A 27,936-nucleotide genomic window follows, 5' to 3' on the forward strand; every position below is an offset into this window, starting at 1 on the left:
CTTGTGGGCGGGGCCTGTTTCGTAAGAGGCCCGAGCCTAGACGTGCTTGAGGAGCCTGAGGTTCTGATCAAGCTGACCTGCAGGGTGGAATCTGAGGACCTTTGAACTGCATAATAATATTAATTGGGGGCTGAAGAGGTGGCTTTGCGGTTAAGAACAGTGGCTGCTCTTGCAGAGCACCCGGGTTCGGTTCCCAGCACCCATAAGACAGTTCACAGTCTCCTGTAACTCCAGTTCCATGTGCCTGTCTTCTGTCCCCCGTGGGAACTGCACTAATGTGCACACGCACTCAAACATAAAGTATGCCAGGCGTGGTGGCGCACGCCTTTAGTCCCAGCACTCGGGAGGCAGACCCAGGCGGATCTTTGTGAGTTCGAGGCCAGCCTGGTCTACAGAGTGAGTTCCAGGACAACCGGGACTGTTTCACAGAGAAACCCTGTCTCCAAAATAAATAAATAAGAATATATATATATCACCAGTATGTGCCTTTAATCCCAGCCAGCACTCAAAAGACAAGAGGTAAGCAGATCTCTGTGAGTTCAAGACCATCCTGGTCTACATATATATCTACACAGTAAATTCCAAAACAGCCATAGCTATATAGTGAGACCTTGCCTCTAAAATAGGGGGGGGGGGGGGGAGGATAGAGGGAGGGCTCAGTGGTTAAGAGCATTTGTTGCTCTTGCAGAGGACCTGGTTTCAGTCCCCAGCACCCACATAAGTGGTTCACAACCATTCCTAACTCCAGCAACCTCTTCTGAAAGGGTACTAGATACACATGTGGTGACAGGTGTAGCGTGCAGGCAAAACACTCACGCATAAATAAATAACATCTTTAGTATTAATTTGACTAAACATGTAAAATACAATCCTGCCCCTAGTGCAAACATCTCCTCTCTTCTTGTTTTGTTCATCTGTGTTTTCTGATATCCCCCACAGGTGAGGTGTATTCATTCCACAGGAAAAAGTGTGGAATATTTCTATGGCAGGAACAGAGATGTGAAAAGAAGGCATTTTATTAAATGGTTTAAAACTCACGCTGTCACTTTGTCTGAGGTGTACTCGGGAGTATTTCTCAACCCTGCAATTACCTTCCAAATTGAATAGTTCTGTTGTACCACACTTTTTCTGTTGAATTAATTTGAATGGGGGGTTGGTGGCACACTGAAATTCCTGATCTTAGAAGGTGGTAGCGGAAAGATCAGGCTAAGTTCAAAGCTGGCCTTGTCTATAGAGTAAACGAAAGGGCAGGAGAGACCCTGGGGAGGGGGGAGAAGTAAAAACAAAAAGAAAAGGGTAAAAAGGGGGGAAAGAGGCCGAGTCTGGGTTACATAGCAAAACCCTGTCTTTGAAAAAAATAAATAAATTACAGAGTCTGAGGTCACCTTCAATTGAGTGCACATACCTATACACTGATACACACATAATTTAAAAAAAAATCTTGCTGGGCATAGAGGGAGAGAACTGACTCCCTAAAATTTGTCCTTCACACACAAACAATGTGACACACACACACATACATACATACATACATACAAATATAAATAGATATTAAATAAATGTAATAAGATAGCATATAAATAATAAACTTCCAGAAGATACAAAGAACATCTTGGACACTAAGAAGAAAGAGGCACACACAGCTGCATGGATGTATTTCCTTAAAGTGAACAGAAGAGGGGTCTGGAGAGGTGGCTCAGCAGTTAAGACCCCACACTACTCTTATAGAGCACCAGTTTTGAGAACCCATAGTAGGTGGATCACAGCTACCTGAAATTCTTGCTTCAGGGAAAGAATCCAGCACCTCTGGCCTCTGAGGACACTTGCAAATGAATGCACATACCCACACACTGATATACACATAATTAAAAGAAAAAATCTTGCTGGGCATGGTGGTGTATGCTTTTAACCCCAGCACTTCAAGGAGAGGGTGTGGAAGCAGGTGGATAGTCTCTGTGAGTTTGAGGTCAGCTGGGTCTACAGTCAATTTCAGGTCAGCCAGGGCTACATAGTGAGACCCTATTTCTCTAGGGGTTGTATTATATCTCACTCCAAAATATTTGTTTGTTTTGGGGACAGGGTTGTAGCTCAGGTTGACATGTAACTCACAGAGCTCTGCCTACCTTTTTCCCAGGGCTGGGATTAAAGATGTATGCTGCTGTTAAGCCCTTTTGAGGTTTTAGCACAATGTGGTGGCATAAGACTTTGTGTCAAAACTCCTGATACTGAGGCTAGTGAGCCTCAGAGTTCCAGGCCAGCTAGAGCTGAGACCTTGTCTGAGAGGGGGTAAAAAAGTTTAACATCACATGAAAATATCAGTAAAAATATATGAAAAGACAACCCATAATGAAGTAAACCAAATCCTCAATAATATTTGAAACTTCTACAATACAGAAGGGTAGAGTTCAAAAGTAATTTTCAATTTTTTTCCCGTTTTTTCCAGACAGAATTTCTCTGTAGCTTTGGAGCCTGTCCTGGAACTCTGTAGACCAGGCTGGTCTTGAACTCACAGATATCTGCCTGCCCCTGCCTCCCGAGTGCTGGAATTAAAGGCATGCGCCACCACCGGCTCAATTTTTCTTTTGTGTGGGTGCTGGGGACTTGAACTCAGGTCCTCATACTTGTACAGTAAAAGTCCTCACCTACCAAGCCATCTCAGCTTTTATTTCCCCTTTTTCTGGTACTGGGGATGGGCCCAGGGTCTTTGCATTTCTCAGTGCATGCTTCTCAGTTACGTACTGGGCTGTACCCTGCCCCCAGTGTTCTCTCTTTGGACTGGATCAAGATTTATTTTCCTGGTTGTCTCAAACTTGTCTGGCTAGACCTGGTTTGTTTGATGTAGGGTGTGGAGGAAAATGTATCCTCTGAAGGTTCCATCATAGAGTGTATGAAATAAATTGAGGATATACGGGTCACAGGAGAAAGAAAAAGGACGACCTGATTCCGCGGATGCGCATGCACAAGATGCCCACAAGCTATGATGGAAGAGGAGCCAGGCTATACGGGGTGGAGGGTGAGCTATGCAAGGCTGAGGAGAAGAGCATTGGGGCGAAGGTTGTCTTGCTGTATAGATAAAGCTACGGATAGTGAAAGTCCTGTGAGGATTTGTTAGCATGGAGGCTGGGCTGTGCCAAAGTCCCTCAGGAGATTTCAGGGAATGGGCAAGCCCTAGATAAGACCCTCAGAGGGAAGCCGGGCGGTGGTGGCGCACGCCTTTGATCCCAGCACTCGGGAGGCAGAGCCAGGTGGATCTCTGTGAGTTCGAGGCCAGCCTGGTCTACAGAGGGAGATCCAGGACAGGCTCCAAAGCTACACAGAGAGACCCAATCTCAACAAAACAAAACAACAACAAATAGACCCTCAGAGGAAGCCCCTTCCTGCCTGCCAAGTTCCACAGTTCCCTCTGTGGGAGCAATCATCAGCTGCGAAGGCTGGGGTAGTGTTTCCTGGATTTTATTTATTAATGTTTTTTTTTTTTATGGTTCTGGAGATGGGACATAGGGCCTTCCACGCACTAGGCAAGTGAGTGTCCTGAAGTTAGGCCACATACATCTCCAGTCCTTTAACACAGAGATTTATTTATTCTTATGTTTTGTACAAGGTCTCACTAGGTTGCCCAGGCTGGCCTTCAACTCATTCTATAGACAGGCCTGGAATTTGTTTTCTTCCTGCCTTAGCTTTCCTTAGCTGGAGTGATAGACCTAAGTCATTGTTTTATTTTCATCATTTTAAAATTAAAATATTATGTCCTGGATCTTGCTCTGTAGATCAGGCTGGCCTCAAACTCACATAGATCTTGTATGGCTCTGCCTCCCAAGTGCTGGGATTAAAGGCGTGCGCCATCACCGCCCAGCCCATTTTATTTTTTTGAGACAGGGTCCTACTATTTAGGGCAGGCTGACCTGGGACTCAGGGTATAACTGAGGTTGGCCTGACCTGGCCATGATTCTTCCCTCAGCCTCTCTAGGGTTGGATTTACAGGCACACATCACCATGCCTCTAATATGATTATCGTGGCTTTTAATCTTTCAAACCCATAGTCCTCTGGTCCTCTTGCCTGCCATGCCATGGGGTTCATATATAAGAAGCCCAGAAGCCCAGTCGCTTTTCAGGTAGGAAGCCCTGAATTTTGGTAAATTCCTCTTATCCCTACACCTCTCTTAGGTCTCTGAGCCCTTACGTCCCTCTAGGTGGCGCGGCGGGTACTTCCTGACAACAGAATTGACTGGCGGGACCAACTCTAGACACCCTCCCCCACCGAATCTCTTTTGACTTGAGACCTAAGGAACACCCCCTGGTCCCATCAAATCCTTTATAAAGCGCTGCACAATACCAAACCTCTTCCCCAGTTCCCTCCTCGCTCATCAGCTTTCCTATCCCATCACCAACTTCCCCTCTCCAGCCACTTTATGGCTCGGAAATGCCATCCATGCAGGAGGGGCCTGAGAACGAATGAAAGCGTGCTCCACGAGGCCTGCCTTTTGGGGTGCGGGGAGGTGACAAGACACCTGCCCTTCCGTTTCCCAACCGCTTGCAAGGACCCAGCCCAGACCCAGCCCAAGAAGGAGCCTTTGCAAGCCCCCGCATGCGCTGGGGTGTATAGCACAGTTGATACCCTCAGCTCCCGGTATACAGGGGAGTCGACCCTCTCTCGGGGCGGGAAGTGGCGGGGGGGGGGGGGGGGGGGAGGTGGTGCTGCAGGCGGGAGGCGGGGCTTCGTGCGCGGGGCGGGGCGGGGCTGTAAGGCGGGGCGGGGCGACGGCGCGCCCACGCGGTGCGGCCCGGAGCCCTCGGTGGCGGTGCGCTCCGCCCTCTCCCCTCCCCTCTCCCCCACGACCCTCTTCCCTTGGCCGAGCATGGGCGCGCGCGCGTCCCAGGAGCCCCGGGCCCGGGCCGGCCTGCGGCTGCTGCTGCTGTTTCTGCTGGGGGCGCTGCTGCTGGTGGCGCTGGTGGCCCCCGGCGCGCAGGGGGCTCGGGGCCGCGGGACTGCGGACAAGAACAGCCACCGGCGCGCGGCCAGCAGCTTCTCGCAGAGCGTGAGCAGCCTGTTCGGGGAGGACAACGTGCGCGCGGCTCAGAAGGTGGGCGGCGCGCCCGCGGTCACCTTGCGGCGCCGGGAGACCGTTTGGGGCGTGGGGGGGGGGAGGAGAAGTGGGGGGGGGAAGGAGCGGGGGAGCACCCGGGCTGGGGACGGTCGCGGCCTGCTGCAGCCCGGGCCAAGCGCAGCCCCCGGGAGCGCGTGACGCCCGCGCGCTGACCCGCCGCGTCTCAATGGTCCCCCCACTGTGAGCCAGGCACTGGGGAGGGACGCCCGGGTCCCCACGAGGCCTGGCGTCGAGGGCCTCCTGCCTCCCACCCCTTGCCTCAGAGATAGCTGGGCCGAGATCTCCTTTCCAGGGAGTGATGGGGTCTGAGCTATTGCTTTGGCAACCTGAGCGCCTACTGTGTGTTTGGGGTAGAGGGGGCACCTCTCGGTTGGAGCCTTTGGTAGAGCATGAGAGCTTAGGGTCTCCGGGACTGGGATGAGCCCCTCCACCAAGGAGCTCTCCACCCTCCGCCGTGCATCTACGTTGGGTGCACCATGCTAAGAAAAGAGATGTCGAGATGCACGCCTTCTCTTGCCTTCCCCGCGTTCCCTTCCTGGTCTCTGGCCCTGGGGTTGTGGAGTCCAGAGAACTTTGGGTCCAAGTTGGGGCACTCCCTCTTTCCCCAGCCGGATGAAGTTAGACCAGTGGCTTCAGTGGTGTGTGTGAGTGTGGAGTCCAGAGGTCGGCCGCGGGCATTCAACCTCAGGAGCCATCCATTTTGAGACAAAGTTCTTATTGCCCTGAAGTTTGAAGGTGAGGTCAGGCTGGCCGGCCAAGTGGGCCATTGGGATCTTCCCGCTTCCACCTCCCCAGCATGGGGATTACAAGGGTTTGGGGATTGAACCCAGGCCCTCCACTGTATAGACCAGGCAGGACTCAAATTGATAGAGCTCTGCCTGTCTTTGCTTCTTGAACCCGGGTCCTCATGCTTGCACGGGAAGCTCTTTATCGATTGAGCCATCTTTCCAGCCCCAGTGACTTCACTTCTAAATACTTTTAATTACGTTTATTTGTTGATTGTGTGCGTGTGCGTGCACATGGACGTGCGAGAGTCAGAAGACGGCTTTAAGACATCTTTATAAAGTTCTCTGCTTCCTCCATGTGGGTCATGAGAATCCATAGCTGGTCGTGGCAAGCACCTTTACTGGCTAAGCCATTTTGCCTGTCCCTGCCTTCTCTTTAAACCTCAGTTTTTCTGTCTGTTAAGTGGAGATGGGAACATTAGCTCCTTTGTTATGTGTTGATGCAGCTGGTTCCTTCCTGACGCAGAATCATGAATCTCGAAAGTTTGATCTTTGCTGTGGGGTAATTTAATTGAACATTGCTTACCCCTGCTGGGGGGGATTTAGAGGTCTAAAACCTGAAAGTTTGGAAAGTTTATTGGTCCTTAGCATGAGGGAGAAGAACATTAGGAACTCAAATTTATTTTTTATTTATTTATTTTTTGATACAGGGTCTCTCTTTGTAGCCCACCCTGGCTGTCCTGGAACTCTCTATGTAGACCAGGCTGGCCTTGAACTCACAAGAGATCCACCTGCCTCTGCTTCCCAAGTGCTGAGATTAAAGGTGTGTGCAACCAAGCTTGGTTGTATTTTTATTTTTAATTATGTGTATTCCTATGGCTGTGTTTGGTTAACACGAGTGCAGTTGCCCACAGAAGCCGGAAGAGAGCATCGAATGCCCTGGGGCTGGAGTTACAGGCAGTTGTGAGCTGTCTGATATGGGTGCTGGGAACCAAACTTGGGTCTTAGTGATAGCAGTATGGATTTTTAACTGCTGAGCCATCTTTCTGGCCTCCTGATGGCTGTTTTGAAAATGGTTACTACAAATATTCATGTACCAGCTGCTAAATAGTTATTATATATCAGTATTTTTGGGTGCTGGGGATTGAACTCATAACCTTGTGCATGCTAAGCACTCAGGCTACTCTCTGTCCTTAATAACTTTCAAATGAATGAAGGAGTTATTACTCTCCTTTTAGACCATGCCCTTTCATATGTACTGCAGGTATTCAGTACACAAAACGCAGTCACATCCAACTCCCCAGATTCTCTCTTCTGCCCAAATGAGACAGAGAAGTGGTCAAGACCACAGCCTCAGGCCCCAGAGCTCCAGAGGCCCAGTGGCAATTCAGACCCGTACCACCATGCATAAGGTTTATTTCACACAAATTATGATTAGAATGTGGAGCACCTTCTCTCTCTCTCTCTCTCTCTCTCTCTCTCTCTCTCTCTCTCTCCCCCTCCCCCTCCCTCCGTCCCTCCCTCTCTTTTTTTTGAGACAGGGTCTCACTATGTAGTCGTGGCTTACCTGGAAACTCACTATCTAGACCAGGCTGGACTCAAATTCCTAGAGCTCTGCCTTTCTTTGCCTCTGTGGTGCTGGGTTTAAAAATACTGGGTCAAGTACCTGGGACACAAACTTTTTAAAAGCCTCCCACCCACAAGGCAGGTTTGATTCTAATTAGTAAACCCGGGCCTGTTAAGCCATCCAGCAGGCTTTTCCTCTAGTTAAAATTATCTGAGGGCCCAGACGTGGGCTCAGCAGGTGAAGGCGCAAAATGTGTTCGCCAGGAAGCCTGATGATGTCTTGAGTTCTTACCCTCCCCCAGCAGCCAAATGGTGGGGAGAGAGAACTGACCCCTGCAAGTTGTCCTCTGACCTTCACAGGTGGAGTGTGCGCGTGCGCGCACACTCACACACACACACACACACACACACACACACACACACACCAAAGAGTTCTTCCAAATTATATTTTCTACACTGTAGGACATCACTATCCCATAAGCACTGTAACAGTGTGGCTCTCAACCCGTGGTGGGTCATGACCCCTTGGGTTTGCATATCAGATATCCTGCATATTGACATTGATATTGACATTACGATTTTTTATTTTCTTTCGAGACAGGGTTTCTCTAGCTTTGGAGCCTGTCCTGGACTTGCTCTGTAGACCAGACTGGCCTCGAACACACAGAGATCCACCTGCCTCTGCCTCCCGAGTGCTGGTATTACAGGCGTGCGCCACCACTGCCCGGCTGACATTACACTTCATAACAGTAGGAAAATTACAGTTATGAAGTAGCAATGAAATAATTTTATGGTTGGGGGTCAGCACAACGTGAGGAACTAACTGTATTAAAGGGTCGCAGCGTTAGGAAGGCTGAGAACCATTGCTCTATTAAAAACCGTTCATGAGGGCAGGTGAGATGGGTCAGCAGGTGTAAAGTGCCTGGTGACCTGAATTCACCCACACGGTGGAAGGCAAGTTGTCTTTTGCCTTCCATATGTGAACCATAGCGCACGCACGCACACATATATTTAATTTTTTTATATATGTATTTATTGCACATAAATAATTTTTTTAAAAAGGACCTTTTTTTTTTTATTCATTTTACATACCAACCACAGATCCCCCTCTCATCCCTCCTCCCACTCCCCCCCCGCCACCTATCCCCCCCACTCCTCATCTCCTCCTCCAACAAGGTAAGTTCTCCCGTGGAGGGACAGATAAGCCTGGTACATTCAGTTGAGGCAAGACCAAGCCCCTCCCCACTTTATCAGGGGTGAGCAAGGCGTCCGACAATAGGTAATGGGGATCCAGAAAGCCAGCTCATGCACCCGGGATAGCTCCTAATCACACTTCCAGGGGCCCCTCAAATAGACCCAGCTACACAGCTGTCTCTCGTATGCAGAGGGTCTAGTCCAGTCCCATGCGGGTTCCACAGCTGTCGGTCTAAAGTTCGTGAGTTCCTTTGAGCTTGCTTTTTTTTTTTTTTTTTTTAGTATTTTTATTTTATAATTAGCTTAATTTCACCTATCACCCATGGATTCCCCCGTCCTCCCTCCTACCACCCCCCAGCCCTTCCCCCCAATCCACACCACATTCCCACCTCCTCCAAGGCAAGGTCTCCCCTGGGGAGTCAGCCCAGCCTTTTAGACTCAGCCAAGGCAGGTCCTGTCCCCTCCTCCCTACACCAAGGCTGAGCAAAGTGTCCCAGCATAGGCCCCAGGCTCCAAAAAGCCAGCCCATGCACCAAGGACAGGTCCTGGCTCCACTGCCTGGGGGCCTCCCAAACAGTTCAAGCTCATCAACTGTCTCACTTATCCAGAGGGCCTGAACCAGTTCCATGGGGGTTCCTCAGCCATTGGTTCACAGTTCATGTGTTTCCACTAGTTTGGCTATTTGTCCCTGTGCTTTTTCCAATCATGGTCTCAATATTTCTCATTCATACAATCCCTCCTCTCTCTTGCCGATTGGACTCCCGGAGCTCCACCTGGGGCTCGGCCGTGGATCTCTGCATCCACTTCCATCAGACACTGGATGAGAGTTCTATCATGACAGCCAGGGTGTTCGGCCATCCAGTCACCAAAGCAGGTCAGCCTCAGGCACTCTCTTAACGATTGCCTGTAGTCTACAGTGGAGGTATCTTTGTGGATTCCTTGGGACCTCTCTAGCACTCTGCTTTTTCCTATTCCACCTGGGGTCTTCATTCATCATGGTATCTCCCTCTCTGTTCTCCTGATCCAGCTGGGTTGGGGGTGGGGGTAATGGAGGGCAAGGGTCGGGGGAAGAGACCTTTGAGCTTTTAAAAGCCATCGCATGATCCCATAGGATGGGGTTGGGAATGGGGCAGAATGCTGTTTCCTAAAAAAATTAAGCTACCGTTTCAATCAGAATGTGGTCAGGGACTAGGGAGGTGACCTAAGGGTCTGACGACACTGGCTGCTCTTTCAGAGGACCTGGGTTCCATTCAGTAGTTGGTCATTTCAGTTCCAGGCGATATGGCACCCTCTTCTAGACGTCACGGACAATTGCACACACACACACATACTTTAAATAAGTAGAGAAAAAGAATCTTAACCACCAGATCACCTGGGTTATTTCCTTCGTGTCGCCGCCATTCTGAGATCTTGTCTACTCTCAACTCATTTTTGTCTTCACTGCCCATGAAAGCCCGGGTCCTTGTACATCATGTGTAGTATAATGCGTAAGGCTTCCGCTTCATTTTCTTTTCGTTTTTGAGGTGGAATCTTGCTAGGTAGTCAGTCTGGCCTTGGACTCACCATCTTCCTGCCTCAACCTCCAGGTCATAGGTGTGGGCCAACATGCCCAGCCCTCCCCGCTTTTTAGTGTGTATGTGTGTGGGCACACAAGCCCATTTTCATACAGAGGCCAGAGGAGAGAGGGCTTCCCCCCCCCTCCTTTGAGACAGGGTTTCTCTGTGTGGCCCTGGCTGTTCTGGAACTCAGTCTGTAGACGAGGCTAGCCTGGAACTCACAAACTATCCACCTGCCTCTGCTTTCCAAGTGCTGGGATTAAAGGCGTGCGCCACCACTGCCCTACCCAGAGGGGGACTTTTAATTGTTCTTCTCCATCATTCTGCCTTATTCCCTGAGACGGGGTCTCTCACTGAGCCTGGAGCGAGGCTGACAACAGCAATCCTCCTGTCTCCACTGTTACCGTACTGTGTTTGCAGGAATACACCAGTGCATGGCCACACCTGGCTTTTTAAGTAGGTGCTGGAGACCGGAACTCAGGTCATCATGCTTTGCTCAGCAAGCCCTCTTACCCAACAACCCCACCCTCCACCCCTTCCCCAGACAGGGTTTCTCTGTGTAGCTTTGGAGCCTGTCCTGGAACTCGCTCTGTAGACCAGGCTGGCCTCGAACTCACAGAGATCCACCTGCCTCTGCCTCCCGAATGCTGGGATTAAAGGCGTGCGCCACCACTGCCCAGCCTCCTTTTTTTTTTTAGAGGGCAGAGTCTCCTGTTTTCTAGGTTGGTTTTGAACCCCTGACCCTTCTTGCCTCCAGCTCTGGATTTTCAGGCATGAGCCACCACACCCAGCTGGGGCATTGAACCCAGGGCTCCATGCATGCAAGCATGCTGCCAGCTGAGCTCTATAGCTCTAGTCCCCTAATTTTTTCCTAGTTATGGCAATAAAATACACGTCAGTCCACATTTCACCATTTCCACTCAGTTTGGTAGCTACAAGAGCATTCACAGGGTTGCACACCCATTGCCTCCATCTAGCTGCAGACTGTTCCATTGACCTCAAAGGAACTCTTCCACTAAGCCATCCATCAACTGTTGGCCTCCACTACAGTCAGGCACCTGCTAGTCTCTCCGTCTCTACAGATTTTCCTCTTTGGATTTTCACGTAAAGGGGAATCAGACACTGCTTGGTCTTGGCGGCTCAGTTTGTTGCTTTTGAAGGGTTACAGGGAGCAAAGACTGTGTGTGGTGGAGGTCATGGGAGTTTGTCCCTCCAAGTGTGACCGAAGCAGGACCTTTCCGTGCAAACCATTTTGTGTGCACAGAGAAGTGGGTCTGTTGCCAGGCCGGTCCTATAGCACATACCTGTAGTCCTCGCCCTGGGGAGGTGGAAGCAGGAGGGGCAATAGTTCAAGGTCAGCTGCAGCTACACAGTGAGTTGAAGCCATCCTGGGCTACCTGAAACCATGTATTGAAAAATTAAAAGAACCAGGTGGCAGAGGGTGCACGCCTTTAATCCCAGCACTCTTGAGACAGAGGCAGGAGGATCTTTGTGAGTTCAAGGCCAGCCTAATGTACAGAGCGAGTTCCAGGACAGCCAGGGCTACACAGAGAAACCCTGTCTTAAAAAAACTTAAAAAGGGGGTTGGGGGAGAAAAAAAGGGAAGACTTTCAGGGAAATTTGTTATTACTAATTTTATGTTTATTATTATTTGGTTTTTCAAAATTGTTCTGAATGCTCTGGTCCTGTCTTTTCTTTCTGGTTTGTTCCGTTTCTTTGCTGGTCTTCAGTTGAACCGTTGGTCTGTTCTGTTTTCACAGAGCTTTTCCTCTGTTGCTGCTTGCAGAGAAGTATTTCTAGTAAAATAATTGCCACTTCCGCCGGGCGGTGGTGGTGGTGGCGCACGCCTTTAATCCCAGCACTCGGGAGGCAGAGCCAGGCGGATCTCTGTGACTTCGAGGCCAGCCTGGGCTACTGAGTGCGATCCAGGACAGGCACCAAAAACTACACAGGGAAACCCTGTCTCGAAAAAAAAACAAAACAAAACAAAAAAATAATTGCCACTTCCCTGGTCCTTTTTCTCCTGCTGTAATTATTTGTGCAGCTTTATTGAAGGTCATTAAGTTGTCGCCTTTACAGAAGGTACAGAAGGCTGTGAACTGACACATGGGGCGTGGGCACCCAGGATGGCACCACCAACAAACACGGTGCCCCCTTGTTCAAAATCTCCCTTGTTATACTTGTTTATGTGCATGCCGCAGGGTTTCCGTGGGGGTCAGAGAACAACTTTCAGGGGTCTCTCAGTCCTGGGGATCAAACTTGGGCAGAGTGGTAGCAAGTGCCTTTACTTACTGAATGGTTTCCCTGACTCTTTTCTTCTTCCTCTTCCTCGTCTATAAAATCTCAAAATACTGAAAAGTCGATAGAGAGAAAAGACCCTCCGCTGCCTTCACCCACGGAGCATATTTTCTGTTTTCTCTACCAGCGCACCGTACACACACTTTCTGTGTTTGTTTTCACCATTTGAAGTAAGACAGCGATATCTTGGTATCTTCTGCACGGTCCACAAACATCATCCCACCCAGGAAACTTATCTTTACTCTAATAATATTTTACAATATACAGGTGCTATCCACATTTCTTTTGGAGTGTGTGTGTGTGTGTGTGTGGTGTGTGTCTGTGTGTGTATTCAAGATCCTCTCTCCAAAACACCAGAAAAACGGGATACGCGAGACCTAATCTTAAAAATAAATAAGTAAATAAATAGTAAAGCCGGGCATGGTGGATATTCCCAGTACTGAATGGGTAGGGGCAGGAAGATCAGTATTTGAAAGTTGTCCTTGAAAGGGTAACGTTGTCCTTGGTGAGTAAAGGTGCTTTGCTGTGCCTGCCTGGCGACCTGAGTTCAATCCCCAGAACCCACAATGGTGAAGGGGAGAACACCACTCCACGAAGTGGTCTTCTGCCCTCCTCAGGCATGTCCCTCCCCATAATGATGAGCAGTTTTTCTTTTTATTATCTATTTCCTTGTTTGGGGGTCAAGACCTCATTTTCTGGAAGTCTGTTCTACCTGTGTTGGCCAGGCACATAGTCACCATGCCATATTGGTATATCTCCCTCCCACGCCCACCCCCACCCCTCCAGGGGTTCCCTGGACTAACAGATATGGAGTCCTAGTGTAAGACAGCTCACTCACTTGGTACTACTGGTTCTGCCTCCAGACCCTGGACTCTGCTGTCACTCACCAGGAACCCGGTACCCGACTGGGTGGTTGGACCATGAGAATGCAGTTCTTACTGCTTTGGGGCCGGAAACCTGAGGTCAAGGTTGTGGTCGACTGGCTTCCCCTGCACTCCAGAATGGGCCAGCAGGCCTCTCTCTCTCTCTTTTTTTTTTTCTGGGCAAACATTCTACCACTGAGCTCCACTCCCAACTGTTTTTATTTTGAGATGGGGGTGGGCGGGTCTCACTAAGATGTCCTGGCTAGCCTTGGACTCATCCTTGAGCCCAAGGCAGGCCTTGAGCTTGCCATCATCTCCCTGCCTGTTTGGGAGCACAGAGGCCCTTGTGCTCACAGTTAGCACAGGAATGTTAAACACACAGGGTTGTCTTTTCAAGGGAAAAAATATATAACCTGTTTTCCATGGAGGTAGCTAATAGCCTAGGTAACCCCTGCGCATTCTGTCTCTAGAGCCAGGCCATAACTGGCTCCCCCCAAGCTCCCACAACCAGGACTGGAGGTGGTTAATAGTCTAGACGACCTCTGTGCTATCTATATGGCCAGGGGCTCCCCCAGGCTCCCACAACCAGGACTGGAGGTGGTTAATAGTCTAGACGACCTCTGTGCTATCTATATGGCCAGGGGCTCCCCCAGGCTCTCACAAACAGGACTGGGGGCGGTTGGTAGCCCAGATGACCTCTGTGCTGTCTGTATGACGAGCCCACACCAGATCCTCCCCTTGGCCCTCAAGATGGCACATGTGGCCTATCTCTATAGAGCTCATCTTCACGGACGAGTGACATGTACTTGGAAGAGAGTGTTGATGGGATTGTGCCTCCCTGTGCACATGGGATTCTGTTATACCAGGAAACGTTTTTTTTTTTTTTTCCCCAAACTGCATAAATGTGCCCAAAATAAACCATCAGGTTCTAGAAGTTTGAATCAACACACTGACTCCCGAGTCCTGTTGAACCGGATTTCCTTCTTGGCTCACTCGGATCGTTACTCTGCCAGCCCTGATGTTTGCATGGACAACACCCCCACCCGTTCACCTCCCCCAACACACACCTGCCTCAGCCTCCTGAGTAGCTGGGAAGACAAGCCTGACACACTTGTCTTTTTTTTTTTTTCTTGAGACAGGGTTTCTCTGTGTAGTTTTGGTGCCTGTCCTGGATCTCGCTTTGTAGTCCAGGCTGGCCTCGGAACTCACAGAGATCCGCCTGACTCTGCCTCCCGAGTGCTGGGATTAAAGGCGTGCGCCGCCACCCGGCGACACAGTGTCTTATAACAACTTCCTTCCTGTTAGACTTGGCCTACCTTAGTGGTCTCATTAGCCAAATCACCTCTTTTTTTTTTGTTTTTTTTGTTTTTTTTGTTTTTCGGGACAGGGTTTCTCTGTGTAGCTTTGCGCCTTTCCTGGAACTCGCTTTGGAGACCAGGCTGGCCTCGAACTCACAGAGATCCGCCTGGCTCTGCCTCCCGAGTGCTGGGATTAAAGGCGTGCGCCACCACCGCCCGGCTCAAATCACCTCTTTAAAGACCCTGTCGTCAGATGTTCCCTCACTGGGGACCAGGGGCTTCACAATCACATTTAGGAGAGCCCAGCGGAACCCTGTCATGTCCATAAAGTCTGGGGCTCTCCTTCCATGTCCAGCCTTGCCAGAGGGACCAGCACGTTCTCCAGCCGAGTGGCTGAAAGGGCACAGGCTGGGACCTGCCCTGGCGTGTCCTCTTCCCTCCTGGCCCCTTCGCGGCCTGAAGAAGAACTTCTGGTCTGGATTTGCCCTCCAGGAACCCTTCCCTGCCTCCCTGTCCCTGGTCTGACTGGACAGCCGCAGCCGCCCCTGAGTTCCTGCCACTTGCAGCGGGCCAGGGGACCATACTGAGCTGTAGCTCCTATGCTGATCCCATTTTCCATCTGGGAAAACCAAGGCCCGGAAAGTACAGCATGAGTCAGAATGTAGCTTACCCTAAAAGAACTCCTGCACACGGCTTCCCAGGCAGCTGGTGCCATCGAGAGCTGTGCTGCTGCTGCCTGCCTGCTTCCCTCCCCACTTCCTCCTTCCTTCCTTTCTTGTGTTCTTCTCTTTTTGTTTGTTTGTGGGTTTTTTTTTTAATTTTTATTTTATTTTATTTTTTCTTTTTGTTTTGTTTATTGTTGTTTGGTTGTTTGGGTTTGTTTTGTTTGAAACAGGGTTTTTCTGTGTAGTTTTGGTGCCTGTCCTGGATCTCGCTCCGTAGACCAGGCTGGCCTTGAACTCACAGAGATCCGCCTGGCTCTGCCTCCCGAGTGCTGGGATTAAAGGCGTGTGCCACCATCGCCTGCTGGTTGGTTTGTTTTTTGAATCAGGGTCTCACTATACAAACTCTGTCCCCGGACTCACTATGTATATGTAGACCACACTGGCTTTGAACTCACAGAGATCTACCTGCCTCTGCCCACTGAGTACTGGGAGCGTGCACTACTATGCTTGGCTTTTTGTGTTTTTTTTTTTTTCTAAGATTTTTTTTTTTTTGGTTTTTCGAGACAGGGTTTCTCTGTGTAGCTTTGGGCCTTTCCTGGATCTCGTTCTGTAGACTAGGCTGGCCTCGAACTCACAAAGATCCGCCTGCCTCTGCCTCCCAGGTGCTGGGATTAAAGGTGTGCACCACCACCGGCTGGCCTAAGATTGATTTTATTAAATTGTGTGTGCATGTGAGTGTGTGTGTGTGTGTACCCCTGTGTGCACAAGGACAGAGAAAAGCATCAGATCTCCACGGAACTAGAGTTACAGGCAGTTTTGAGCTGCCTTGTTTATGTGGTGCTGGAGACATCACGCATGCTAGGAAAACATTATCTGCTGACTTACATCTCCAGCCCTGGTTCCGAGCTTTATGCTAGGTGTATATAATATCGCTGTCCTAGTTAGGGTTAAATACTGCTGTGATAAGACACCGTCACCAAAGCAACTTGGGAGAAAAGTGTTATTTGGCTTATACTTCATAGCCCTGGTTATTATTGAAGGAAGTCAGGGCAGGAACTCAAGCAGGGCCTGGAGGCAGGAGCTGATGGAGAAGATGTGGAGGGGTGCTGCTTAGTGGCTTGCTCCCTGTGGCTTGCTCAGCCTGCTTTCTTATAGAACCCAGGACCATCAGCTCAGAGACGGCACAACCTATAATGGGCTGGCCCCTCCCCCACTGATCACTAATTAAGAAAATGCCTTACAGGCTTGCCTACAACCCGATCTAATGGAGACATTTTCTCCACTGAGGCCTGCTCCTCTCTGATGACGCTAGCATGTGCCAAACGGACATGAAACTAGCCAGCACGATCACTTACTCAGAAGGAAATAAGGCAATCAGGCAGTGAGTAACACGATTCCCCGGTCTACTGTGCTTTCCGAATCACCTAGACAGCTAAGGAAATTCTCGAGGCCACAGACAGAGCATGCTTCGTGGTCTCAGATTTCAGGGTTGGTCCCTTGGAGAGCCAGCTGCCCTGTGAAGCATCTTGAGGGCAGAAACTCCCAGGCAGAGGAAGCCGATAATGATGACCAGGAGCCACGCCCCCTCACCCGCAAGTGTTGCTCCTGTGTGTGGAGGAGGAGCTTTCCATATTCTACATGGTGGGGGACCAGCTATCAACTTTTGTTCATTGCTTGGCTGTAGACTGTCCATGAGGCACTTGTGGTTCCTTTCTGTTCGGGTGTCCTCTCGCAAGCTCACGCTTCAGTGCTTGACAGGATTGGGAAGACGGCATGTCGGTCAATTTCTTACTGTCTTTTCGTCCTTGCAGTTACTATCCAGGCTGACCGAGCGGTTCGTGCAGGGAGTGGACATGTTCGTGGAGACATTATGGAAAGTTTGGATGGAGCTCTTGGAAGTCCTTGGACTTGACGGTGGGTGTGGGCACGGTCATGCAGGGTGTTGTGGTGTTGTGTGTTTTGCTTTGGGGGTGCAGGCCCACTGTGCAGGGAATCTCCATGTCCCCCCGTGCGCGGAGGGTCCGTGAGAGTGGTAAGGGAATGGAGCCCCACAGGTAGGAAGGAGCATTTACTTTAATAGCTGAACGTGTGGTCCACGAAGCTTCGAAGGCTGTGAAGATGACGGAGGCAGAGCCTGCAGGGATGATGATGTTACGGGGCCATGGACTGCCTAGAACCCCCAGGAAGCCAAGTGACCAGAGGGATGCTCCTCAGAGCTCTCATCCAGGTGCACTCAGAGCTGTGTCTCAGCACGGCCGAAGATGTAGTCAGCAGAGAGAAAAGTGTGAGTGGAGGAGTCAGGGGAGACCACACTTTGGGAGCGTGGCCCTGAACTTGGACTTTTGGCCTCTGGAACTGGGAGAGAGGATGGATTTCACTGTCTAATGATCATCAGCCCCCGGGTTTTAGGGGTTGGTTGTGGCAGACACAGAAAGTGGATACAGCCTTGTAACAGGACCCTCTCCGAATCCTCATTAATCCTGGGCATCCCTTCTTTATAGATCTGGGACCAGGTGGAGCCATGCTGTACAGGGGGCGCCTACACATCACTGCCCTTATCAGCTCTCCACACCGAACCCCTCTAGCCTTGGATCACTGAGGTTAGCCTTCAGAAGGCCTCACACCAGGAGAATGGGAGGCAGAGGTGTGGCTCTCGGAGGATGCTGCGCAGCACGCTGCCCCTAGGGCAGTTACAGCCCTCCCTGGGCTGTTGCAACTGTGTGCAATCCTGCGAGGCTGCCCTCAGCCATCACCTGCTGGGATTGTGCAATTCCAGGTTGCCACCCCTGGGCAGCGAGCCTATAGAGATAAACCTGATTGCAAGGAATTGCATGCAGCCCAGAAACTGCAGGGCCAGACAGCTACAGGACACCAGGCATGGCTGAGGAACCCAGGCCTGAGAGAAGCTGGTTGAGGGGGAGGTGAAATACCCTGTTTTTGGGGTATGGGTTTCCCTCTTGGCTTTGATAAGCCGCAGGACACCCTAAGGCCTTTGGGAATTGTGTCTCAAGCTCAGAAGTAGAAATGTGAGAGATACCTCTCCAGGAGCCATAGTCAAGGTGCTGGTTCTCAGTTCCCAAGAACCTCCTTCCCCGTCGTTTTCCAGGGTGTTAGTTACAATGAAGACTCCTCCATGTGGATCACTTTGATAGACATAAGCTTTGAGGTATATAGAAGTTCTCTACTGGCCGTGTTACAGGGAAAAGAAACCGGTGAAGGCCAGGTGTGGTGGCGCGTGCTTCTCATTCCAGCACTCGGGAGGCAGAGGCAGGTGGATCTCTGAGTTTGAGGCCAGCCTGGGCTATAGAGAGAGTTCCAGGACAGCCAGAGCTGCACAGGGAACCCTGTCTCAAAAAACCAAAAGAAAAGAAAGAAAGAAAAAGAAATGGGTGAAATTTACTCTGGCTTAGTGGCTCATTCCTTTAATCCCAGTACTCAGAGTAAAACAGATCTCTGTGAGTTCAAGGCCTGCCTGGTCTACATGAGACCCCCGTCTCTAAGTTGGTGAAATCAATCAATTTTACTATTTTTGTTTTGCTGTTATTTTTGGTTTTTTGGTTTTGTGGTTGTTGTTTTGCTTTGTTTTTGAGACAAGCTTCACTTGTACTTCACACTAGCCTCAAACTCAATGTGGAGGATCCAAGGATGACCTGATCCTCCTGCCTCAGCTTCCCAAGTACTGGGATGACAGATGCGAGCCACTGTGACCAGCCTGAGGAGATAGCTTATTGCAAACACAAGGACTTGAGTTTGAACCCCAGCTCCATTTTTGAGAGCCAGGTGGTGGTGGTGCATGCCTTTAGTCCCAGCATTCCGGAGGCAGAGCCAGGAGGATCTCTGTGAGTTCGAGGCCAGCCTGGTCTACAGAACGAGATCCAGGACAGGCACCAAAACTACACAGAGAAACCCTGTCTCAAAAAAAACCAAAAAGAGCCGGGCGGGTGGTGGCGCACGCCTTTAATCCCAGCACTCGGGAGGCAGAGCCAGGCGGATCTCTGTGAGTTCGAGGCCAGCCTGGTCTCCAAAGCGAGTTCCAGGAAAGGCGCAAAGCTACACGGAGAAACCCTGTCTCGAAAAACAAAAACAAAAACAAAAACAAAAAAAACAAAAAGAAAAAAAATAGTTTTGAGATTTACTTATTATTTATTTTTATGTGTAGGGATATTTTGTCTGCACGTATATTGCATACCACATATATGCAGTACCTGAAGATTTGTCGCCTGGAACTGGAGTTAGAGGTGGTTGTGAACTACCATGTGGTTGCTGGTAATTGAACTGGGTCCTTTGCAAAAGTAGCCAGTGCTTTTCACCGCTGAGCCATAATCTCCAGCCTCACAAAAGGTGTTTTAAACTCATGACAGAGACAAACAGTCCCGAGGGACCACCTGTGCTTCCTCAGCTACTTTGGAGGCTCAAACGCTTGCTTCAATTGGCTTTCATTGTGTTGGGTTGTGGCAGGAGCCCATGGGTCCAGCCCCTGAGCTTAGCTGTCCTGAGGCTGTCAAAGAATCTCCTGGTTTCTGTTTTTTTGTTTGTTTGTTTGTTTGTTTGTTTGGTTTTGTTTTGTTTTTTTTTCGAGACAGGGTTTCTCTGTGTAGCTTTTCCTTTCCTGGAATTCACTCTGTAGCCCAGGCTGGCCTTGAGCTCACAGAGATCCACCAGGTTCTGCCTCCCAAGTGCTGGGATTAAAGGCGTGCGCCACCACGCTCCCTGGTTTCTGTTTTGTGTGATGGAAAAGCCCCACAAACGGACAGTCGTATCAGGACATAATATCATGAATGTAATAAATCAATACAATTAATGTAATTAATGAATATCATAAATATGGTTATTGAATGAATACTGTGAATGTAATCAATGAATACCACACATGCAACGAATATCATGAGTGTAATTAATGAATAGCGTGAGTGTAATTAATATCTTGAATGTAATTCATGCCACTGGATTTGTGAACCTAAAAATGGTTACAATTGCAAATATTATGTTCATTGAAAAAAAAAATAAATAAATAAAGGTGTGTCTGCCCCCCAGTACTCCCCCCCCCCCCAAAAAAAAAGAATGTCCTGACCACGTGGGATTAACTAGCTCTGTCCTCTGTTCTGTTTCAGTGTCCAACCTGTCACAGTACTTCAGCCCAGCCTCCGTGTCCAACAGCCCCACCCGGGCCCTGGTGCTGGTTGGTGTGGTCCTCCTGGCCTACTGGTTCTTGTCTCTGACCTTGGGTTTCACCTTCAGCCTCCTGCACCTGGTGTTCGGCCGCTTCTTCTGGCTCGTCCGAGTCGTCCTGTTCTCCATGTCCTGCGTGTACATCCTGCATAAGTACGAGGGTGAGCCGGAGCATGCCGTGCTGCCCCTCTGCCTCGTGGTGGCCATCTACTTCATGACGGGGCCCATGGGCTACTGGCGGGGCGCTCCCGGTGGCCTCGGCAGCCCCAGCGTGGAGGAGAAGCTGGAGCACCTGGAGAACCAGGTGAGGTTGCTCAACATCCGCCTCAACCGGGTGCTGGAGAACCTGGACCGCTCCAAGGACAAGTGAAGGTCAGTTTCCCCTCGGCCGTCCAAGGGTGCCTACCAGCTATTGTGATGTCAAAAGACAACGGAGGAAGAATAAAACAGCAGCCAGCGGCAACCCCACCAAACCCCGACCCCTCCCAATAAACTGAACAAGAACGCCACAACCTGGTATTTCCCACTGTGTGCCGACCTTACGACCCACTGGAGGAGAAAGAACTCACGTAGGACTTAAATCAGAGTGTCGCTAGTGGGCACAACATATTTTTTAAACAATGGATATAGCCCTCTTAGCCGTGTAGTCAGAGAAATTTATCTGCATAGAACATAAAGTTGATTTTTTTTTTTTCAAACATTCGAATCTTTTGTAAGGTTTTTAAATAAAGGAAGATCAAGTCAAGTTTATCAGACCTTGGAAGGAAGCACTTGAAGATTCGAAGGAAGTTTAAATTGGCTGGTGGGTGAGCCCTGCGTGCGTTATTATCTTCGTGCTCCCAGATGTGACCTTTACTTCATGTCTGTTGGTGGTGACTTGGTTCATGAGTGCTGTCTCTTGTTATCGTGGACACCTGGGCTTCAGAGTGGAACTCGGTCACTTTTGGATCCTAGGGCCCCTGTGTGCTCCTCGCATTGTGTTCCTTCATGTCTTTCTGTTTCTATGGTGCTGGGGATGCCGAGCTCACCCCCACCCCTGTCCACTGTGTTTCTGAATGAAGGTACCCATAGACGTCCTGGAATCCTTTCCTCCTCACTGGACTTTAATGTAGTCTAACACCCAGCCTTTCTAGAAGGAAAACACACACAGATGGGGCTACAAAATGTCTTTGGAGTTTGATGCCAAGAACTTCCTGGGTGGGTCTTGAACATTATTCCGGAATCTAGCTGAATCTCACATTCCCTATTTGCCAGTTGGACCCAAATGGGATTTGCTTCTTTGTTTCATTTGCTTTTCCTTGACTCAAGACCATAGAAAAAACTGTTGATGGCCAGTAACATCTTTCATTTCATTGCTTCTAGAATATTCTTAGGCATAAGCAACCTTAAGATCTGAATTGTCTGTCCTGGAATTTTTATGATTATGTTAGGTGCTTTTTGTCTGGGATCCAGGGAGTTGTTTCAGTTTAACCTTGGGTTGGGGGGCCTGGGCAGAGAATTGGGTCTGAGACTGGAGGTGACGCCCCCTCTGCCAGGACTCTGTGGAAAGGAAGCTGGCTTTTGCAGGATGTGGCTGGGATTGCCATTGTCTCTGTGGTCCTTCAGTGTACCCTGGGGCCACAGTCCCAAGTTGAGCTTGGTGGAGTCAGTTGTCGGCTCTCATGGCAGACCTTGGTGGAGGAACCCAGCCGACAATAGCTCTGGTGCCATGTGTCTGAGAAGTTCTGTTTTGGGTTATCAATGTCTGGAACACAGATTCGGGTCTTTCTGAGGATAGGTCTGAAACCTCTGTTCTTGGGGTGACTTGTATGGGGCTCACACTTTTTTGAATTCCATTCACTTGTGGAACCCATACTGGGGAAATCTCTCCATGGACATTGGACACACATGACTTCTGGTGTGAAACAGTTCAGTTACGTTTTGTTTGGATACTCTCAACAGATGTACTTGCTGCACAGGGTGTGAGTAGTAACTGGTGGAGGGGCATGTCAGTGGCTAACTCATGTTTCCTTCCCAATGTCTGGCCATATCATACCAAAAGATTGATTTGCAGATATTGGCTATCAACCTCTGTGAAGCCGAGCCTCCCTGCTCTTGCCTTGGCTCCTCTCATTGGTGGCCACAGAGATGTCCGATTTCAGGTCCTAGACAGTACCCCTGTAGCTGAGTGTGCAGTCCTAGTATTCAGGAGGCAGAGGCAGGAGGATTGCTGCTATTTTGAGGCTAGCTCAGTTTAAATAGTATGTATATTCCAGGCCAGCTAGGATTACATATCAAGACCAGAAGGCAGGTTTAGTGGCACACAAGAGCCAGAAGCAGGTAGATCTCGTGAGTTTGAGGCTAGTCTGCTCTATACAGTGAGTTCTAGGTCAGTCAGAGTTATACACTGAGACCTTGTCTCAAAACAATAACAAGAAAAAAGTTAAACAGCCTGACCAAATGTAGACTCTAAAGCCAGTTTTATAGTTTGATTTATATAAATCCAAGATAATCTTCATTTGAATTTATTCATGTATTTTCTTTCAGATAGGGTCTCATGTATCATAGGCTGGCCTTGAACTTGCTTAAGTAGCTGAGACTGGCCTTAAACTTCTGATCCTCCTGCCTCTACCTCCCGAGTGCAGGGATGACAGATATGTGGCTCCACACTCATTGTGTGCAGTGCTTAGGGTGGGACCTAGGCACCATGCATCCTAAGAGAGCACTCTAGAGTCTAGCCCCAGGATGCCTTCATTCTAATGGAAGAATGTACACACCAGAGTAGAATGTTACTTGATATTCTAGAAGTAGACCTTTAGATGGTAGATGCATACATTTCATTTCACCTTGTTTATAATGTATTTTTTTTTTTTTTAAGTCAGGGTCTCTTCATAGTGCCCCCCCTCCCTCCGCTGTCCTCGAACTCAGAGATCCACCTGCCTCTGCCTCCCAAGTGAGTGCTGGGATTAAAGGTGGGAGCCACCACGGCTGGCATTGTTTGGATGCATTGTTGGTTGGTTGGTTGGTTGGTTGGTTGGTTGGTTTTTTTTGAGACAGAGTTTCTTTCTCTGTGTAGCTTTGGAGCCTGTCCTGGAACTCGCTCTGTAGACCAGGCTGGCCTCAAGCTCACAGAGATCCTCCTGCCTCTGCTTGCCGAGTGCTGGGATTAAAGGCATGCACCACCACCGCCCGGCTTGGATATATTCTTATATATTTGGTTGTGAGCCTAGCCTTTAACGGCTGAGCCATCTCTCCAGCCCTTGGATATATTCTTAACTCCCACGTAGTTAAAGATTTTTCTTTTTCTGTCTCCATTCCGTGCAGGTGCGAAGTAGCTTATAGGTTTCCCTTCTTCTACCATCCCTTTTGTATGTGGAAAGATGTATTTTTGTACCTCATTTCATGCCTTATCTTCGGAGCTGTGTACAACTCCTCTTCCCTGAATAACACGAGAAAGAGACATTTTGATGGCAGCGGCCATGGATCTGTTATAATTAAGAGTCAGGGGCCGGCGATATGGCTCAGTGGGTAAAGGTGCTTGCCACCAAGCCTGAGTTTGATTCCCAGGACCACCCACATGGTGAAGAAGACAGGTAGCGCCCACAAGGTTTTCCTCTGACCATTGCACACAGGCCATGGTTTGCCATCCCTTCCCCTAAATAAATACATGTATAATTTTTTTTTTAAAAAATGAAAGGAAGAGAGAGTTGGGGTTTGAACTGTCTTAAAGTCAGAGTTAATTCCCTGATGGTTCTTTGTCACTATAAGTACTTGCCTTACCAAGGATAGGATTGAGGTCAGATTGGTTATCTCTGAAGAACTGGATTTAGGGGATCACATTGGGGTTGGTGATTTTGGGGGGAGGGTAGGAGGGGGAAGACAGGGTTGGGTTGGTGATTTATTTTATTTTTATTTTTATTTCCAAGACAGGGTTTCTCTGTGTAATAACTCTGGCTGTCCTGGAGCTCACGGAGATCCTCCTGCCTCTGCATCTAGAGTGCTGGGATTAAAGGTGTGGGTTATGACCGCTCTTTGGGGGTGGTGATTTTTGATGCTGGTGGGTTTTTTTTTGTTTTGTTTTGTTTTGTTTTTTTGCAAGACAGAGTTTCTCTGTGTAGTTTTGGAGCCTGTCCTGGATCTCGCTCTGTAGACCAGGCTGGCCTCAAACTCACAGAGAACCGCCTGCCTCTGCCTCCCGAGTGCTAGGATTAAAGGCGTGCACCACCGCCGCCCGGCGATGCTGGTGTTTCATTTTGAACTTCTTATTTTATGTATGTGGGAGTTTTGTCTGCGTGTATGTCTGTACCACTTACGTGCCTGGTGCCCACAGAGGCGAGAAGAGGGTGTGGTTACCATCGTCAGCTGCTACGTAGAGCCTGGCAATCAAACCTGGTCCTCTGGAAGAACAGCCAATGTTCTAACCGAGCAGTCGCTCCAGCCCTGTTTTTTTTTTTTTTTTTTTTTTGATTGTTTGTTTGTTTGGTTTTTTGTTTTCTGAGACAGGGTTTCTGTATGTTCTAAGGGAACTGGCTCTGTCGACCACGCTGGCCTTGAACTCATATCGTGAGTTCCCGAGTGTTGGGATTAAAGGTACACACCGCTGCCGCCACCACCGCCACCATCACCATCACCGCCGCCTGGCTAGTTTTGGTTTTTTTAAGATGATGGTTCTCTTGTAGCCCTGGCTGGTCTCAAACAGGCTGTGTATCTGAGAATGACCTTGAACCTCATGATCCTATTTCCATCTTCCCAGTGCTAGGGTTAGAGAGAAGTGCCACCACACCTGGTTTATGTGGTGCTGGGGGTGGAACCCAGCGCTTCCTACATGCTACAGAAGCACTGTTCCAAACCAGCTCAGGCCCTCGCACCCCGGCCTGTGGTCAGGGTTTATGTAGTGATTTCTTCCCTGTTCGCATCAGGAGGCAGTCTGTTAACAGTGCAGCAAACAGGCACCTTTTACAAATATGATTTATTGCTGCCAGCATCCCCCACCCTTTGGGTCCTTTGTTGAGCCTTGGCCTTTTTACTGGCAGTAAAGCGTGGAAAAGAACGTCTTCACTGCTGGCCCTTGTGGATCATGATGGGGTCTTCCATTCATAAAAGTGACCCAGGGACATTTCCTGAGAGGCAACTTGAAAATGAGGCTCAGCTGCCTATGAGTAGAAGATGGGGCTTCGGGTGGCCTTTGTGACTTCCAGGGAAGTGGGCCGGATGGCATATCCTCCCTGGGTACCTCGTGAGAACCTTCAAGGTTCTGTGGGAAGTCTGTGCTCGGGAGCATTGTTAGATGGCCTTGGCACACCCGTGATGGACCCATGACTTGGAAATAGTATGACCAGGAAGCCAGATGTGGTTGCAGTCTGGAGATAGACAGGAAGGTGGTGTGTTCAAAGCCGTCCTGGGTTATATGGCAAGCCCCCGTCTCAACAAACACACACCTTGTTCAAGAGTCAGTACAGAATCTAAAGTTGTAGACTCTACAATGTAGAGTCTACAGCTTGTGTTTGGTGGCCAACCTGAAGTGCTTCCCTTCTGTGCCCTCGGTACTTTTTGTTTTGTTCCGAGACAGGGTCTCACTCTAGTCCAGGCTGGCCTTGAACTCCCAGAGATCTGCCTGCCTCTGCCTCCCGAGTGCTGGGATTAAAGGTGTGCATCACCATGCCAGGCATCCCAGTAGGTTTTGAATTGCCTGATTTCACCAGAAAGCCATCGCTGGTGTGTACTTGTAGCTACAAGGACTTTTCCAAGGGTGCGCCCCCCAAAACCCCTCCCCCCAACCTTTTTTACTTTCAGGTCCTAGGCACGTGAGCTCCACCCCCAGCCAGCATGCAAGCTGCTTTTCAAAACAACTTATGACAGTTCTACAATGTTTTTGTTTAGGACCATTTAAGTACTTGGACTTTGGGCTCCTCACCTGTGAATTGTAGAATTATATATATATATATATGTATATCTAAAATTTGCGGGTTCTAACCCAGTATTCTTAACACTGGACAGCTGCCAACGGTTGTCCTGACTGGCATCAGCAAGCTGCAGCCCATCATACCCTTACGTGTTTTGTTCTGGGGTGATCGATCCCTCCATAGCTAGGGCCGACATGGAGAACCTGTTTTCCTGTCCCAGTGGCATAAGAAGCCCACTGTTTGCATTGTCACCTGGACAGCTATGACAGCGGACGGCGTGATCGACTCTCTGTCCTGATGTCTCTGCAGATTTCAAGCTTTTCCTCTTGTGTCCGTTTCCTGTCTGCATCTGTGATAAATCTCTGAATAGCCTATAATTAATTTCTTGTGACAGTGACTAGTGTGCAGTTAAATCCCCCATGAGGTAATTATTTCCCTGTTCTTAGCTGCAAATCATACTCTTTTTTTTTTTTTTTTTTAAACCAATGATGTCTTCGTGGTTGAGTTCATATCTTGTGCCTCAGCTTAGAAATTTTTAATAGTATTTAGTTAACACAATAGAAAGCCATTCCGTGAACATAGTGGGGTGCACACACACACACACACACACACACACACACACACACACACACACACGTGCACATACCTTAGTTGGGAAGCAGATTCTACGAATATCTTATATAGAAAAAAAGCGTCAGGCTTATTATTTTTTTGCAAAGTGATGGATACATTCCTCTTATTTATTAATCACTGGCTTTGATGTTAGAGGTCTTTGTAGATTGACTTAAGAACTGGATTAAAACATTGTGAACATTACAGCTTAATAAACGTTTACTGTAAATTTGCCATTTGGACTCTTGGATGGATTTCTTGACTTTAGTGAGGCACCTGTGGTAAACTCCTAATTAGAGATTCCTTTTATTTTATGTTTTAAGACTGCTTTGCCTGCCTGAATATATGTGCACCTTGTGTGTTCCTGGTGCTCTCAGAGATCAGAAGAGGGGGGTCAGAACCCCTGGAATTGGAGTTACAGATGTTTGTGAGCCACTATATGAGTTCTGGGAAGAGAACCCAGGTCATCTACAAGAACAGCAAGTGCTCTTAACCACGGAGCCATCTCTCCTGTCCCCAATATTATTTTTTTAAAAGATTTATTTGTCTATGTGTATGAGTGTTGTGCCTGCATATGTTTTGGCACTGTGTGCATGCGGTGCCCTCAGAACCCAGAAGAGGATACAGATCTGCTGGAGCTGGAGTTACAGAGGAATGTGAGATGCCTTGTGGGTGCTGGGAAACAAACATGGATATTCCCCAAGAGCAGCCAGTGCTCTTAATCACTAAACCATCTCTCCAGCCCCATCATTTTTATCTATCTATCTATCTATCTATCTATCTATCTATCTATCTTTATTTATTTATTTTAGGTGGGGTTTTTCCTGTGTAGCTTTAATGCCTATCCTGGATCTTGCTCTGTAGACCAGGCTGACCTCGAACCCACAGAGATCCACCTAGCTCAGCCTCTTAAGTGCTGAGATTAAAGGTATAAGCCACCACCGCCCGGCCATTTTAGAGTTATTTTTAATTCTCCATTCATGTGTTTGGAATTGCCTGCACG

The 27,936-nt window shown here is 49.0% G+C and overlaps 1 protein-coding gene across 1 annotated transcript; it reads left to right on the top strand.

Annotated features, from left to right (window-relative positions):
• Positions 1–4,758: 4,758 nt before the first annotated feature.
• On the top strand, positions 4,759–27,167 carry Bri3bp (BRI3 binding protein). The gene is made up of 3 exons (XM_052755484.1): positions 4,759–5,081; positions 17,082–17,184; positions 20,382–27,167. The coding sequence occupies exons 1-3, from the start codon at positions 4,857–4,859 to the stop codon at positions 20,807–20,809; spliced, it is 756 nt and encodes a 251-aa protein (XP_052611444.1). The 5' UTR covers positions 4,759–4,856; the 3' UTR covers positions 20,810–27,167.
• Positions 27,168–27,936: the final 769 nt, after the last annotated feature.

Source organism: Peromyscus californicus, unplaced genomic scaffold (genome assembly GCF_007827085.1).
Source record: "Peromyscus californicus insignis strain IS unplaced genomic scaffold, ASM782708v3 Scaffold_2__1_contigs__length_46816999, whole genome shotgun sequence".
NCBI classification, from domain to species: domain Eukaryota; kingdom Metazoa; phylum Chordata; class Mammalia; order Rodentia; family Cricetidae; genus Peromyscus; species Peromyscus californicus.

Coding starts and splice junctions, on each gene's coding strand:
- Bri3bp (XM_052755484.1), top strand. CDS start 4,857: ATGGGCGCGCGCGCGTCCCAGGAGCCCCGGGCCCGGGCCGGCCTGCGG. Junction 5,082..17,081: donor ACGTGCGCGCGGCTCAGAAG/GTGGGCGGCGCG, acceptor TCGTCCTTGCAG/TTACTATCCAGGCTGACCGA. Junction 17,185..20,381: donor GGAAGTCCTTGGACTTGACG/GTGGGTGTGGGC, acceptor GTTCTGTTTCAG/TGTCCAACCTGTCACAGTAC.